Genomic DNA, 15,304 nt, shown 5'->3' with positions numbered 1-15,304 from the left:
GACTTGAAAGGTATTTTAAATCGATTCTTTCTACAAAGATAAATGTATTCGTCACATTGCATAGTTTTAACTATAAAATAAATCAGTATTTGAGAACAAAGATCATAGAATAAAATTCAATAATTAAGAAACTAATTCCAAAAGAGGCTCAATACTTTATTAAACCCATTCTCTGTCGATATATATTCCAAAAGAAAGAAACCTAATTCTTTAGCGTCAGATCCCACGAGCACCCAACGAAACAATCCCCAACATCTTCTTATACCAATCCTCCAGCTCCAGCTCCTGGTATATTCTACTCTTGTTTTTCCTCCTCGGCACCCTCCTCCTCCTCGTTCTCCACAGTGGCTCCTTCGCGCAGCATTTCCACCTTGTGGATACTAAAGTCGATGTTGTAGAAGGGCACATTCAGGGTGACCACGATGCAGTAGAGCAGCACCTGGAGATGGCGGGTGCGCAGCATATAGGAAGCTCCCTGTTGTTTGGGGAACAGCGGATGATCCTTCTCCTGGCAGTCGTACATAAAGTATCCGCCATCGTGTCCCGGACAGAAGCCAATGGCCAAGGCCCTCTTCCGCACACTCACAATACCAAACTGATAGTGGCTGAAGAAGTAGATCAGCGCCTCGGAGAGATTCATCCGGTTGAAGGTGGGCACTCGGTACAGCTTGCCATAGCACACATGTTCGATGTGGACCACAAAGTTGATGGTGTCCATGGAGCAGTCGATGTTGAGATTCTCCAGCGAGAACTCGTAGTCCTCCACACTGATCTGATCGATGCTCTCCTTGAAGTAATTGGTGCCGCTGATCACGATGGTGTCCAGGAGATGAGGACTCCAGTCCATCAGCCGGTAGACGCTGGCCGCACAGCAGGCCATCACATAGCATCCCAGGTACTGGCGACCTCGCAACTCGTCGTCGAAGACCGGTGCCTCCGGATGCAGGTTGCCCCACAGCGACCAGAGACGTCCCTCGATCTCCACATCGAACTTCTTGATCTTGGTGACTGGCAGGTTGCGATACTTGCCAGCCGTGTTCCTTCTGTTCAGTCTGCTCCAGACAGGCAGGCAGTTCTCCAGCTCCAGCCAGCCCAGAGACTCATTGGTGGCACAGATCTCATACTCCGGTCGGCCGTATTGCTTGTTCGAGCAAGTCATGGGTATGGACAGATCGGTGAGGAGTTGCAGGATGCGAGCATTAGGTGCCGCCTTCTTGTGCGACAGCACATCCACCACAAAGAACTTGAACATGCTCTTCTCCTTCCAATCCTTGGCGGCAACCCGGTTATCGATGTACTTGAGCACAGAGTCCATGTCGTAGAGGAGCACCCAGGAGGCGGTGTTTCTCTCGGGCCATCGCTTCGGTCCCTTTGGACAGCGCTTCTTTTTCTTGCCTTCCTCCTCGTCGCCATCCTGTTCCTCCTCCTCCTCGCCTTCATCGGGCTTCTCCATGCTGCCATACGGATCGAAGACGTGGAAGAACTCGTCGTGGTAGATGGCAAAGCTTCCGTTGGGCGTAAAGAGGATCATGTATTTGCGCACCTTCAAAAGCTTATTGAACTTCTTCTTGAACAGAGTGAGACCCGCCTCCGGGGAGCCGGCATTCTTCATGGGCGTCGGTGTCCACAAGCCCGTCACCTCGAAGCAACGGATCCAGATGTCGAACTCGTAGTCGTCGATGGTCACATGGCGGACGACGCGCTCGTAGGCGGACTCCAGGTCACAGACTCCGGCGGCAATGCTCTTGGCATTGCTGATCACCCGATCGATGCGGTACGAGTTCCACTGGTTCAGCGGACGCAGGGAGCAGCTGAGGATGGCCAAGGCGGAGGCGAAGTAGCACGGCTTGATCGTCTTGAAGGAGCCATCTCCACGTCCCTCTAAAGCGACGCTACCCTGGATCTTGAAGTTGCAGTCCTTTTCGCGCATTCGATAGCCAAACATAATGGGTCGAGGTTTGTACACACGCCGCAGCTCCTTGGGCAGCTTCTTGCCCGGTTTGTGCTTCAGCTCCACCTCCTCCTCGCCCTCTTCCTCGCCCTCCTCCTCGACCAGGTCGTCGTCCTCCTCACCCTCCTCGCCCTCGCCTTCGTCGATGCCGGTGTCCCTGTACTCGGGCTTGCCTGCAAGGATATATGAAAATTGTATTAGGGAAATAATGTTTAAAAACTTATTGAAAACTATTTTTTTATAGAAAATCTTTCAAAAAAGGATCCTCAGAAATATTATTAAAAGTAAATTAAAAGTTAAATTTTAAGAAAAACCTTTGATAAACCGGAACAACACTATACAAATATTAAAAGAACAATATAAATTATTGACAGCTAAGACAATGATCAAACAAAAATATCCTTCAAAATATTAAAAATAAATAATAATAACAAAATTTTTCATAAGAGTATATTGTGTGAAAACCACAATTATACTAATATATATCCAAAAATGATACATCCAAAATTCTAAACTAATATCCCCGGCCAAGTACTCACTCTTTCCGGTCTTGCGATCCCAATGCTCCTGCTTCGCCTTCAGGAACGTCTGGATGCGCTCGTTCTCCTTCCTCAGCTCCTCGTCGATGTATCGCATCTTCTCCAGCCGTTGCTCACGTAGCTTCTTCTGCCGAGCAGTCTCCTGCTTGACCTCATTGTCATCGTCCGCCTTGGCCGCCGGTCTGAATCGTCCATGAAGATTGTTGTCCACCATTGCGATGCAGGCCACAATAAAGTTCATTACGGAGCAGCCCTGGGGATTGCAGCCAAACTCAATGCGCTTGATCAGGGCATCCAACTCCAAGAAGCGTAGGAGGCAGGCTGGACCGGATCCGCCCTTCCGATACCCAATGGCATTGCACGGGAAGCCAATGAACATGTACACAAAGTTGTAGCGCCTGAAGATCACACAGGAGAAGCGCTGGCAGACGAGCAGCAGTCGGTTGTGGTCCACCAGAAGATCCACCAGAACTTGACGCAGCGGCACCGTGATGGAGGACTTGACCACCTTCTTTACCTCCAGACTGAAGTTGCTCTCGCCGATGGCAATGTCCGGCAGCTTCTTGGCCAACAGACAGGCCAGGACATTCTCGTACATCTGATAGTCCTCACTGAAGCTGTTGACCGATTCCAGCGAGAACTCAATGAGATCGGCATTCCAGGTGGAGATCTTGTACTTCGAGGATACTGCCATGGCCACCAGGGCAGCCAGCAAGCCACCCAGCTTGGCCATCTCCTCATCCACCTGGGGCAGGGAGGTGGTGCCCATAATGATCCAGGAGCCATCCGGCAGCTGCTTGAAGTTGCTCTTGAGAGCCAATTCCTCTTCCACTGTGAGCACGCGCTTCAGATCCTCCTCCTCCTCCTGGCCCAGCTCGTAACCGCGCTTGATCTTCAGCCGCAGTGCTCGAAGGTTCTCCTTATCCGTGCGCAGCAGGACCTTCTGGGCAGGCCTATATATACTTGGCCTCCTCGGCTGTGGTTCTGGCAGTTCCTTGATAATATTATTGATAATCCAGTTGATCAGATCGTCCACCATTTCGCTCTCCTCGACTGTGGGGAAACGTTCCTCCTCCGGAATGCTCTCGATACTCTTCTTCTGCTTCAGCTCAGGAGCCGGTGGTTCATCCGTGAACGTGGGCAAACCCATCTTAAGGTTCGGGAACTTGTTTGCCTGCGGTGTTATCACCTGCAGTGGACGGATGCAACCCGAACGGATGCCGTGGATAAAGAACTTGCCACCACGTCTCATCTTCAAGGCATTCCGGTACAGCACACGGACAAAGGAGTCGAAAGTGGCATGAATCTGCAGCACGGCCAGACCCCTGATCGTATAATCATCGGGATCCACCACCAAGCCAGTGCGATTCCTACGGAACGGATCGAAGACGTAGAAGAACTCCCTGTCACGCCACAAGGCCAGCACAGAGTTATCGATCTGGAGGAGAGCCGCTGGCCAGTTGGGCATATTGAAGAGTTGGTGCAGCGCCATCGTCAGCTGAGAATCCAAATAGCTTTTGCAGTCCGCCACGTGTCCGTTGATCATGAAGGGATATTTGCGAACGGTGGCCTTGAAGGCACCCATCAGGAACATCTCCGGCAGGTCCACAATATTCAAATGGGGCTTCTTATTCTTCCAGCGCTTGCCATCCAGTCGGAACTTCTTGCGCAGGGTCTTGTAGTAAGCCACACCATACCGCATGATATCATCAATGGTTCCCGGTCGCCACAACTTGGCTAACTCGAATTCGGAATAAATCAGGGCTATCAGGGACACCACCAGCGAGGCATTCTTCTCGTTGCCGGAAATGGGCTGATGAATGCCACCAGTGCCTGATGTCTTCACAGCAAAATGCTCATTGACCACCGCCCAGAGTTTGTGATATTCCTCGTCCTCCCCCTTCTTATAGGGCTCCTCCTTTAGCTTTCCGTACTGGGTCAGTGAAATCTCAAAGATATTGAACTCATCATCGGGTTGCAAGTCACTGAATTTAATGATCAGGTGCACCAAATGCTCGGTGAACCGTGTGGCCATCAGAGAGCACTTTCCCTCCTCGAAGTCCCTTTCGCATTGGTCATCACGTCCATTTGGATCAAAGATGTAGTACGAGTTCAGACATCGCTTCCAGATCAGCAGGAAGAGATCGCGGGATGTAAAAATGCAGGCATTATACTTGGAGAAAAACAGCGAAAGAACCTTGAACATATTGGGTTCGTTCTTCAGTAGTCCCGAAAAGTGGATCTTGATCTGCACAGCGGCCTGACGTTCAGCCACTTGAGGGAGTATATCGAAATCGTTGACCTCCGATTTGAAGTTTAAGGAAGCACTCTTCTTGACCAACTTCACACCGCGCTTAAGGATGGCATCCATGGTGGCGCCTGTCCAGAAATCCGGATTCAAGCGGAAGCTTTCCACAAAGGCAATGATAATGGCGCCAACCTCGCTGGGCCTATTATAGTATCTACAGAAGAGAAAGATTTTTGTTAGGGGTTTTTCTTATTTTCGAAATAAAACAAGATATATAGTTAGGCTTTGGTATAATTATATGCCCAAATGTATAGTATTTTCAAGGATTTACTTACCTTAAACGGTTAGAATCCGGTTTTGGTTCTGGATAAATGTTTCGAGTTCCGAACACAATCTCAGCAGTGAAGGTCTTTTCGAGTTGATTGGGAATATTATAAAGCGTAAGTTCCCCGTCGTTTTCTGTGAAATTTAGATGGAGCTAGGTAAGTGTAATAACCGATCGAAGGAACATCTGATTACATACCATATCTGGGCAGGGAAGCATTGATAAAGTCCTGATCGAGTTCCTGTTCCCGCCTTTGGTAGCCCACGTTCCAGGTCCACAGATCCGCTGGATTGCAACCTTCGATGAGGTCGTAGGTCTGCAGGTTATCGGTCTCTAAGCCTTCTTGCAGGACACGGGGATTGTAGGAGGGGAAAGGTAGTTCCTCTAGCGGACCCACATCTGTCTCGTTCAGGTAGATACGACTCTTGGGACGCTTAAGCTCCAGCTAAGCAAGGATAGAATATTAAATAGTTTATTTATTATTTTATTACTTTTTTTTATGCTAAATAATATAGTATTATAGAAAAGGGAAATCATTTTAAAAAGTAAAATGGGGGTTACAAATGTTATGTAAAGGTACTTAAAAAAAAAACCAAATAAATCTTTATGGTTATTTATTGATTAAAACTGATTTATTTAATACAAATACAAGGAAACAAATATGTAAGGATGTTTGAAAACATTTAAAGTTCCATAAGTTCTCATTTAATGTTCGAAACTAAAGTCCTAATTAATTAACTAATTTTTCCTAAGCTAGTTTTCAAAGCATCTAACCCCCTCCTTAGCTTTTTAAGGCCAAGTAATATTAGGATATGCAGGCCATCTACATTATTCAGTAATCAAATAGTTTAACGCTGGCAATTGTGTAACATATGGCCAGTTATCGGCGCTTGGCTCTGTGCAAGCTCTGTGCTTTCACTTGGCGACTCTGTTTTTGTGTTTTCCTGCCCATGGCCATAAGCTTTTAATGCGGCTGAAAATAGCACGCATACGCCACCGATGCCCGACGTACTACTACGTCCCCTATATAGACCGTTCGTTTGCGTGTGTGTGAGTGTGCGAGTGTACAGTATATGTACGGACGGACGGACGGGAGGCCTGTTTGTGTTCGCTGTTTTATTTTTTTCTACTTTACTTCTCTGCGCTCATCAAGAAGTTAGTAAGCGGCATAAGGTAAGCACGAAATGCCAACTAGACTGACTATAACGACCTGATGTCGCCGCGCGCGCTATACGAGTATGTGGGCCTGCCCGTGTGCCAGTGTGTGGGTTACGGGCTACGGCTGTGTCTGTGAGGCCCTCTATGGCTGGCTGGCCACAAAGCAGAGCTGACGGCCACCAAACAGAGGCGTCCAATGCACAGAGCAGTGAACAACGAGCAGCGCTTAGTGCCACATCACGGAATCTTATCGCTCTCGTTCGACAAACCCAAAACCGAACTGAAACCCGAACCCGAACCCGAATCCGAACCCGGACCCGAATACCCGCTATACAAATACGAGGCTGTCTCGGCTGCAGAACAAACAAGTCATCTAGCGTGCTGCAGCAACAACAAGAACAACAAGAACAGCAACAACAGCAGCGGACCAGGTGAGCCAGGTGAGCGGCGCAATATCGCACAGTTATAGCATACGACCACGTCAACAGCAGGCAGGCAGGCAGGCCACCGGCCACCACTACCAAAGCCAAGGCGCAGTCTGCCAACAAGTCGCTAGTTTCACTACGCAACCCTCGCTGGCAAAATGTCAAGCCAGATGAAGGGGTTATTCAACAAGATCTTTGGAGCAGAGAGCAGGTGCTGCCAGGTCCCAACAGAGTTCAGTTGGAGTTCTATATAAAACAGGCTTTATTGCTAAAGGGACTGCAAGGAGAGCTTAAGTTCCTTTGACACTCTTTCCACCTTAAGGTTAAATAAAGGATGTTTTTCTTTTTAGAAACCAGTTCTAAATGTAATCCTTAGCTAGGGACGAGACTTTCTAATTTATTTACGTGAGTAATTATTATTAAGCACTAATAGCATCTTCCAGAAACACGCTCAAAAACAGGTAGAAAAAGGAAACTGGCGACGTAATCAACTTAAAGGCATCTGTTTTCCATCATGGTGCTGAGGCAGCAAAAGCAATCTCGGTGATGACTTGGAATTCGAATTAAAATTGGTATTTGCCAGGTGCAGCCGCCTAACAAAGCCCAGATACAGATACAGACACACATTTAAGTGCATACGTAAAGCTAAAGTGTGCAAGCAAACAAGAGACCTCTGGCGGCGCCACTGAGCAAAGGGAATGTGAAATTCAGGGGCGTAGTTAACATTAGAAGAAGCTCCCAAAAGGGGACTCAACAAAATGATGAGCTTAAAGTTATTTTCTACAGATTATACGAAAGTTAATCATATGAGCATCTGCTTAAGGTTGAGTTAAGGGATATTTTTAAAAAAGGATATTTCTTATTATTTTGTTTATTAATTCCAAAGAAAGATTATCTTGATTCAATCTTGACTTGGGCAATAACTATACAGATAAGATAAAGTTTTTATTAAAAAGTAGCCCCTAGAAGCCTTTTAATGTCATTCCGAAGGGTTTACCTCAAAGATGTTAAATAAAACAGAGAGGTGAATCGATAAGGTGCCACCACGGTGGAAGCCCATAAAACATTAAAGCGTCTTTATATCACTTCGGGTATCAAACGAAACGAAAAGAAACGAATCGTTCGAAGCACTCCACTCTCAGTAGACAGGCTCTTATCTGCGAACGCAAAAGTAATTAGCCAAGATAGAGCGCACCTTCTGCGTGGGGAGCTACATTTGCAAAATAGAAATCGGATGTTAATCGTTAACCCAGCCACCCCTTCTGTCCACGCCCACTCCAACACACGCCCCCGGCAACAACAATCGAAACATAACAAACAACACACACTCGCGGCAAAACGCAGACGCAAGTGAAACAAAAGCGAAGCGACAGCAACCGCACTGCTTTTGCATACATGTATGCACAATGCACTAGTGCACTAGACCAAGCAACACAATACAGCTGAGGTCAAAAATATAATACAATGTTAGAAATAATAGTAGTTAATTTTAAACTTTTTAATACATGTACCTGAAAATTTTATTTGAAAACAATTTACTTATACGGGTTGCTATTTATACAAATTATATGTACATAATAAATCTTAGCTAATGTTGATTTTAAAGCTCAGACAAATATTAAATTAAATCATTTATTTATTATAAGCTTTATAAGACCCTGACTATAGACACTTCCGTGCAACTAAGTATGCAGCATACCTGAAGGGAGGGACATTGACTTAAATAATAAATCTAAATACCTCTAAATTTCTAAATTTACACCATTTCGATCATGAGATCAACTATTTACATATGTATTTGAATATGTTCCCATGATCCTCATAGTTTCCATCCGCTCTTTTAGTAATTTTTAAAAAACCCCATTACTTCTATTTTGTCCACCACTGTTTAACCGTAACAGCTGCAAGTGTCATTTCTGTTGCTACAACAACAACGGCCGAAGCCGATGCGAAACAGCAACAAACACACCACCAAAGGGACTGTGAGCGCATAGTGAACCGTTTTTATTTCATATGGAATACGGAGCCAGCGACGAGCTAACGCACACAGTCGAAGGCGCGGGAAGAGGCATAGGAAAGAGTACAGGGGAATGAGCAACGAGGAGAGCGGAACCAAAAAGCAGGGCACAAGTGTTATTACTCAGTAATTGTAAAAATGTCAGCGCCGCAACAACAGAAATAAGCTAATACACAAACGAATTAGAGAACGTGCTTCGTGCCAACACAAAAATGTGACTAATAACTCTTTGCCATTTGCATGGCCGGTATTAATAGTAGTTTTATTTATGTTTTATTGCTTTTTCTTTTGTGTCCAGCTTCGAAAGGAATCGTCGCAGTTCCACTCGCACAGACAACACATTCTCCGGTTGTCTCTCTCTGATGTCAGTTCATTGCGAACAGAGGGTTCGTAGGTGAGAGCGAGGCAACAACAACAGCGCAATTGGCTTGGCGGAAGCTGCTGCGCAGTTTGCGGAAAACAAGAAGAGGAGAATTCAAGAAGGAGGAGAAAACCACAAAACTAGTCGAAACTCTGTGAATTGAAGTAAAACAATTGAAATGGCAGCCATAGCAGCATTACCAACGGCGACGCTGCGGCGCAACAACAACAACAAAGGGGTAAGTAAGTCCCAAGTGGAAGCCAGATATGTTAACTTGGCCTTTAAGCGGTCCGTATAGGGTGGATTTTATAGCTTGTGGCCAACAGACAAACACGCGCGTCATCCGAAGGCACACTTACGTAATTGTGTTTGTAAATATGTATGCACATATGTATGTATGTATGTTTGTTCGTAAATACATATACATGTTTGTATTTGGAGATCTCGGTTAAAATATTCACAAACCGGCTTTGTGCAGTGGCGTCAAGGATTCTTGTAAATATGTGTTTCCTTTTCTTTCAAAAGCAGAAGGTTAGACAAGGACATCTTATTAAATCAAAGGGAACACAAATCATTGCCTACTTTTAGCGGCTTACTACAGTAAATTATAAAGATAAAACTTTAATATTTTTAGTTACCATTAAAGTCATTTTATTTATTTAAAAGATTAGGCAAAATAGTTCATTAATTTGTAAGTAACAACAAAATAATTGTTCAAGGAAAACCTATAGGTCCTTTTAAAGTTTAAAACAATTTATGTAGTGGTTAAAGATATAGTATACATTTTTAAATCTAAAAGGAAACAGAAGGATTTAGGTCCTTTTTTATGTATCTAAATTGATTAGTTCACTTTTTATTAAATTAATTTCCTAATTTATTAATTGAACTTATGTATATTCCCCAGAACAAATCCCGTCGCAATGAGCGTAATATCCTGACATTTTACGAGAAGATTGCCGTAATCCGTTACTATGAGGAGACCAATATCTCTAGGAACAGCCTGGCCAAGATGTTCCACTGCTGCGCCACCCAAATACGTCGGATTCTGGAGAAGAAGAAGGAGCTGCTCCAACAACTGGCCACCTTGAGCGAAGCTGATGCGTCCATTATAATTGAGGAGATGACGCGCAAGCGTCGAAAGTTCGAAATGAGCGCCATTAGTTTCCTACTCCACGAGTGGGTGGAACGATGCCGGCAACTCCATCTAAACCTGAGCATCCGAAACCAGAAGCTGAAGGAAACCGCTCTACGGATGGCTGCAGTTCTGAACCTGCCCTCCTTTAGACCCTCCTACCGCTGGCTGAATCGCTTCCGCGGAAAGTACAAGTACGAGGAGGACGACTTGGGCTACCAGGGAGAGAATCCCATCGCACAAGACCTGCCCGTCGAAGAGATCATTGTGGAGTTTAAGCAGGCTCTGCCTAACTTCATGCAACGCGAGCTGTCCGACTCGGCTGAAGGAGACTCCAACAACCAAGAACTATTGCCCAAATTACCCGACTTGGTTAATCTGTCCAGCGAGAACAGCCTGATGTCTGACCACCTCGAAGAGGGCGATGAGGAAGTCGTGGAGGTGGTCACCTGTGAGCCCAGTATGATGGATTCACCGGACAGCATGGCGGACGAACAGGAAGCCCCCACCGAAGAGCAGCCCAATTCGGATGAGCAGATGATTGCCGGCACCAGCACCTTGCTCAACGGCGTCTTTCCCCACCTAGCCATCATCCACCAGTTCGCTCTAATGAACTCGGACATTAAAGCCTTGGAGTTGATCTCACAGTTGGGCGTGCATATGCAACAGCAGGCTGCTTCGGGAGCTTACCGCACCCTATCGCTGGCCACGAGTTCAGAGTCTGGAGGGAATCCAGATATTAGCTCCCTGCCGGAACTGCCACCTGGCAGTATCTATGCAGACATCGATGACATTGAGCTGATAGAGTAAGAGCACCAAATACCAAGTCGTATCCTAAGCTAGCCTTAACTTCAATGCCATAACATATGCCGTTTATTTATAGCCATAGAAAGTGTGGATTTTAAGTTATTTTAAGATGTGCGATCAAGTCTATCGTCAACAGAGTTGAATTACAAATAAAGTTAATGGAAACTTATAGTTTGGTGCCTAATTATAAATGATTTACCAAGAAACAATACTTTTTAAAGAAAAAAATATAATCTTTACTCACCATTCGCTTGTCTGGAATGAGAATCATGTCCGAGCTGCACTCGGCTGAGGCTAGTTGTGGCTTAACCTCCGTCTCCTCCTCCTCACCCTCCTCGGCATCCTGTTCCTCCTCTCCCATATCCATGGGACTGTTGAGGACAACGAGATCCTTGGGACACTTTCGCGGCTTCTTGGCATCATGCTCCACCAGGCCAATATCGACGCGGGCGGCTAGGATGCGCTCTCGCATCTCGGCGTTCAGCTTTAACTCGGCAGGAGTGCGCTGCGGTATGACGCACTTGGTGTGGTCGTCATAAAGGGCGCATTTCGGTTTGAACACATTGAAGAAGCGAGATTGCTCCGACTTGTGGTGTATGCGACGCAGCTCATCCTCGATGGTTAGGACTTGAGATATCGTTGAGGTTGGTGGCTTCTTCGGGCAGACACGGTCGCGGGGCGGACAATTCTCGGCGTTCCATTCCGGCACGGTGTCGTTGCCGAGGTAGGTGCGCACCTCGTACGGGTTCGTCGAGGGACTGCATTCCGCGTTTACTTCCACGAATTTTTTCAACATTTTTGCAAAAACACTAACGATTTTGCAATATTGATGGGAATAAAACTAGAAATTTTGTATAAGCACGACGCGTTTGTTGTGTTTCGAGTAGAAAGATTTAAATGAAAGTTGATAAGGTGAAAGAAAAGGCAATGCTTAGAAGATTCCAAAATTATTTAAAGCTTTGGTTTTTACAAAACAAGATATATTAGACGTTAAATAAATTCCTAAGTTTATTGTAAGAATGATTAATATTCAAAATATTCAATGAAATATTAAATATTCAATTTTTTAAAGAACTAAATAATATATTATAATAATATAAATATAAAATAATAATATAAAATAATAAGATTGATTAGTCTTCTTAATTCCTATTCAAATTCGAAAATAAGCGCGCAAAAGTTTCAGTTCACAGTAGAAATGCTAGCAATGGTAGGGGTCACATTGGCGAATCCGTTTCTTGCTTAGCCTGGTTGTGCACCTTTTTGGTGAGTTCCATGTGCATCGGTTTGCATAGCTTATTTTCCATATTTCTTACTTTCGTGATACCTCTAGCCAAACAAAATTTTAAACAACTAATAAATTACATATATTTCAATCATGTTTCCTTAAATGCTCTTGAAAAACGTTTCAATTTACTTACGTTATTTGGCTTACGTTATTTTTAGCCATATCTTGCACCTTTATTTGAACAGCTTAGAAAAGTTTATCAAAGATTTCAACCCCTTTTTGTATCGCGTTTTACCAGTTCCTAAATCTGGTCACACAAAACCTGTTTGGTCACATCATCGATCGAGCGCATTTTTGGCGGGAAGCATTTTCTGTGTTTTCCTCGCATTTTCCCGCAAACAGCGTCCGAAAAAACACATTTGGCTTGCATTTGCGCCCAGTTTAATTGTTCTGTATTATACATTCAAGAGAATACAATGGCCCGACGCGACTACGCCCAGGATAGAGGTAAGTGAAAAATGTTCCCCTCTTTCAGGAAATAGAACTCCTAAATATCTTGTTTATCAACCACGCAGAATCCATCAAGACCTTCCTGTCGGAGTTCTGCAAATGCGACGATGATGGCAAAAAGGAGTTTGTGTACGGCTCCCAGCTGGTGAAGCTGGCCCATCGGGAGCAGGTTCTCATCACCATCGATCTGGACGACCTGGCGGAGTTCAACGAGAGCCTCGCGGAGGCAGTGATGGACAATTGCCGGCGCTACTCGGCCATCTTTAGTGATGTGATCGCTGAGCTGCTGCCCAGCTATAAGCAGCAGGAGGTGCACGCCAAGGATGCGTTGGATGTGTACATCGAGCATCGTCTTTTGATGGACGCCCGCACCAGGAATCCCATGGAGCAGCGTGACGAACGGAACAGCTTCCCCTCGGAACTGATGAAGCGATTGTAAGTTGTTATGAAAGCAACTTTAAGCAATAACATTAACCTTAACATCATTCTTGCAGCGAGGTTGGCTTCAAGCCCCAGTCCACGGAGAAGGCTCACTCCATACGCGAGGTGAAGGCCCAGCATATTGGCAAACTGGTCACCGTGCGCGGCATCGTCACCCGCTGCACCGAAGTGAAACCCATGATGGTGGTAGCCACATACACGTGTGATCGTTGCGGCTCCGAGACCTATCAGCCGGTCAACTCGCTCTCCTTTACGCCAGTTCACGACTGTCCGTCGGACGATTGCCGGGTGAACAAGGCGGGTGGCAGGCTGTACCTTCAGACGCGCGGCTCCAAGTTCATCAAGTTCCAGGAGCTGAAAATGCAGGAGCACAGCGACCAGGTTCCCGTTGGCCACATTCCCCGCAGCATGACGGTGCTCTGCAGGGGTGAAGTGACCCGAATGGCCCAACCAGGCGACCACATAGTCGTCTCGGGCGTATTTCTGCCCCTGGTGCGCAGCGGGTTCCAGCAGATGCTGCAGGGTCTGCTGTCGGAGACCTTCCTGCAAGCTCATGTAAGTGAAATCTATAGATTTTTATATTACTTTCCATGGTTTTACCTTATCCGTATTCCTTTCCTTACAGCGCATCATTTGCATCAACAAGAACGATGAGATCTCGGACAAGGATGCCGAACTTACACCCGACGAGCTGGAGGAGCTGGCCCAGGATGACTTTTACGAGCGATTGGCCACCAGCTTGGCCCCTGAGATCTACGGCCATTTGGATGTAAAAAAGGCTCTGCTCCTGCTGCTGGTTGGAGGCGTGGACAAGCGACCGGATGGCATGAAAATTCGTGGCAACATCAACATCTGCTTGATGGGCGACCCCGGTGTGGCCAAGTCCCAGCTGTTGGGCTACATCAGTCGCCTGGCTATACGTTCGCAGTACACCACTGGACGTGGTTCCTCCGGTGTGGGTCTTACGGCTGCCGTGATGAAGGATCCCCTCACCGGCGAGATGACACTTGAAGGTGGCGCACTGGTCCTTGCCGATCAAGGTGTGTGCTGCATCGATGAGTTCGACAAGATGGCGGATACGGATCGTACGGCCATTCACGAGGTGATGGAACAACAGACCATCTCGATAGCCAAGGCAGGAATCATGACCACGTTGAATGCACGCGTCTCCATTTTGGCCGCTGCCAATCCCGCCTTCGGTCGCTACAATCCTCGCCGTACCGTGGAGCAAAACATCCAGTTGCCTGCGGCTCTGCTCTCACGTTTCGATCTGCTATGGCTCATCCAGGACAAGCCGGATCGCGACAACGATCTGCGACTGGCTAAGCATATCACGTACGTGCATAGCCACAGCAAACAACCACCGTCGCGAGTCAAGGCGCTGGACATGAATCTCATGCGGCGTTACATTAATCTGTGCAAGCGCAAGAATCCCACCATTCCCGATGAGCTCACCGATTACATTGTGGGTGCCTACGTAGAACTGCGACGAGAGGCACGCAACCAGAAGGACATGACATTCACCTCTGCCCGTAACTTGCTGGGCATCCTGCGTTTGTCCACTGCCTTGGCCCGGCTGCGTCTCTCGGATCGCGTGGAGAAGGACGATGTGGCCGAGGCTCTGCGTCTGCTGGAAATGTCCAAGGATTCGCTCAATCAGATCCACGAGCACCAGAAGGGACAGTGAGTACTAACTAGCTTTTTTATATTTTCATGTGCTGACTCTTGGTTATATTTCCAGTGTTCCCAACACTTCGGATCGCATCTTTGCCATTGTACGCGAGTTGGCTGGCTCTGGCAAGGCGGTAAAGATCGCCGATATTATGGACCGGTGCACCACCAAGGGCTTCAAACCTGACCAAGTGGACAAATGCATTGACGACTATGAGGAGCTTAACGTATGGCAGGTCAACATGGGACGCACAAAGATCACCTTCATGTAAAAGGTTTGCACCCTTTTCAATTACAAATTATCAGTTAAGTTTCTATATCTTTATCGTTAACTTTATGCCATTTTTCTCTCACATTGCCACTTTACCATTGATCATTTTTATAAATAAATAATAATGTATTTAACGCAGGGACTATTCAGTTTGAAATCGGTGTGAAAAAGTGATGTAGTTGTACCAAAAATCTCTTGAATCCTTTCTCTCCAAAACGCG

General features: G+C 46.3%; 3 protein-coding genes across 8 annotated transcripts; 2 read left to right on the top strand and 1 right to left on the bottom strand.

The window, feature by feature from the left end:
* Nucleotides 1–123: 123 nt before the first annotated feature.
* Nucleotides 124–11,954, bottom strand: LOC110190486 (uncharacterized). Of its 2 annotated transcripts, XM_020960999.2 has the most exons (5): nt 11,208–11,954; nt 5,262–5,508; nt 5,074–5,197; nt 2,491–4,952; nt 124–2,124 (listed from the first exon to the last, which is right to left on the bottom strand). In XM_020960999.2, exons 1-5 carry the CDS (start codon nt 11,757–11,759, stop codon nt 296–298), a joined length of 5,214 nt encoding a protein of 1,737 aa, XP_020816658.2. In that variant the 5' UTR covers nt 11,760–11,954; the 3' UTR covers nt 124–295. The 2 variants fall into 2 exon arrangements, with proteins under 2 accessions (XP_020816658.2, XP_086689916.1); XM_086833790.1 differs by lacking the exon at nt 11,208–11,954 and having other exon boundaries at nt 5,074–5,216; nt 5,262–5,419.
* ebd2 (earthbound 2) lies at nt 6,178–11,130 on the top strand. Of its 5 annotated transcripts, XM_086833791.1 has the most exons (4): nt 6,755–6,857; nt 6,997–7,051; nt 8,962–9,262; nt 9,929–11,130. In XM_086833791.1, exons 3-4 carry the CDS (start codon nt 9,203–9,205, stop codon nt 10,964–10,966), a joined length of 1,098 nt encoding a protein of 365 aa, XP_086689917.1. In that variant the 5' UTR covers nt 6,755–6,857; nt 6,997–7,051; nt 8,962–9,202; the 3' UTR covers nt 10,967–11,130. The 5 variants fall into 5 exon arrangements, with proteins under 5 accessions (XP_020816660.2, XP_020816661.2, XP_086689917.1 ...); XM_020961001.2 differs by lacking the exons at nt 6,755–6,857; nt 6,997–7,051 and adding an exon at nt 6,178–6,661; XM_020961002.2 differs by having other exon boundaries at nt 6,671–7,051.
* A 556-nt stretch (nt 11,955–12,510) lies between the features above and the next one.
* On the top strand, nt 12,511–15,218 carry Mcm7 (minichromosome maintenance 7). The gene is made up of 5 exons (XM_020961096.2): nt 12,511–12,698; nt 12,767–13,136; nt 13,196–13,697; nt 13,768–14,825; nt 14,884–15,218. The coding sequence occupies exons 1-5, from the start codon at nt 12,668–12,670 to the stop codon at nt 15,083–15,085; spliced, it is 2,163 nt and encodes a 720-aa protein (XP_020816755.2). The 5' UTR covers nt 12,511–12,667; the 3' UTR covers nt 15,086–15,218.
* Nucleotides 15,219–15,304: the final 86 nt, after the last annotated feature.

This window comes from Drosophila serrata, unplaced genomic scaffold, assembly GCF_035046125.1.
Source record: "Drosophila serrata isolate PLE 108 unplaced genomic scaffold, ASM3504612v1 contig_272, whole genome shotgun sequence".
NCBI classification, from domain to species: domain Eukaryota; kingdom Metazoa; phylum Arthropoda; class Insecta; order Diptera; family Drosophilidae; genus Drosophila; species Drosophila serrata.
The sequence above is the reverse complement of the archived record's forward strand: the minus strand, read 5'-3'. Positions and strand labels throughout refer to the sequence as shown.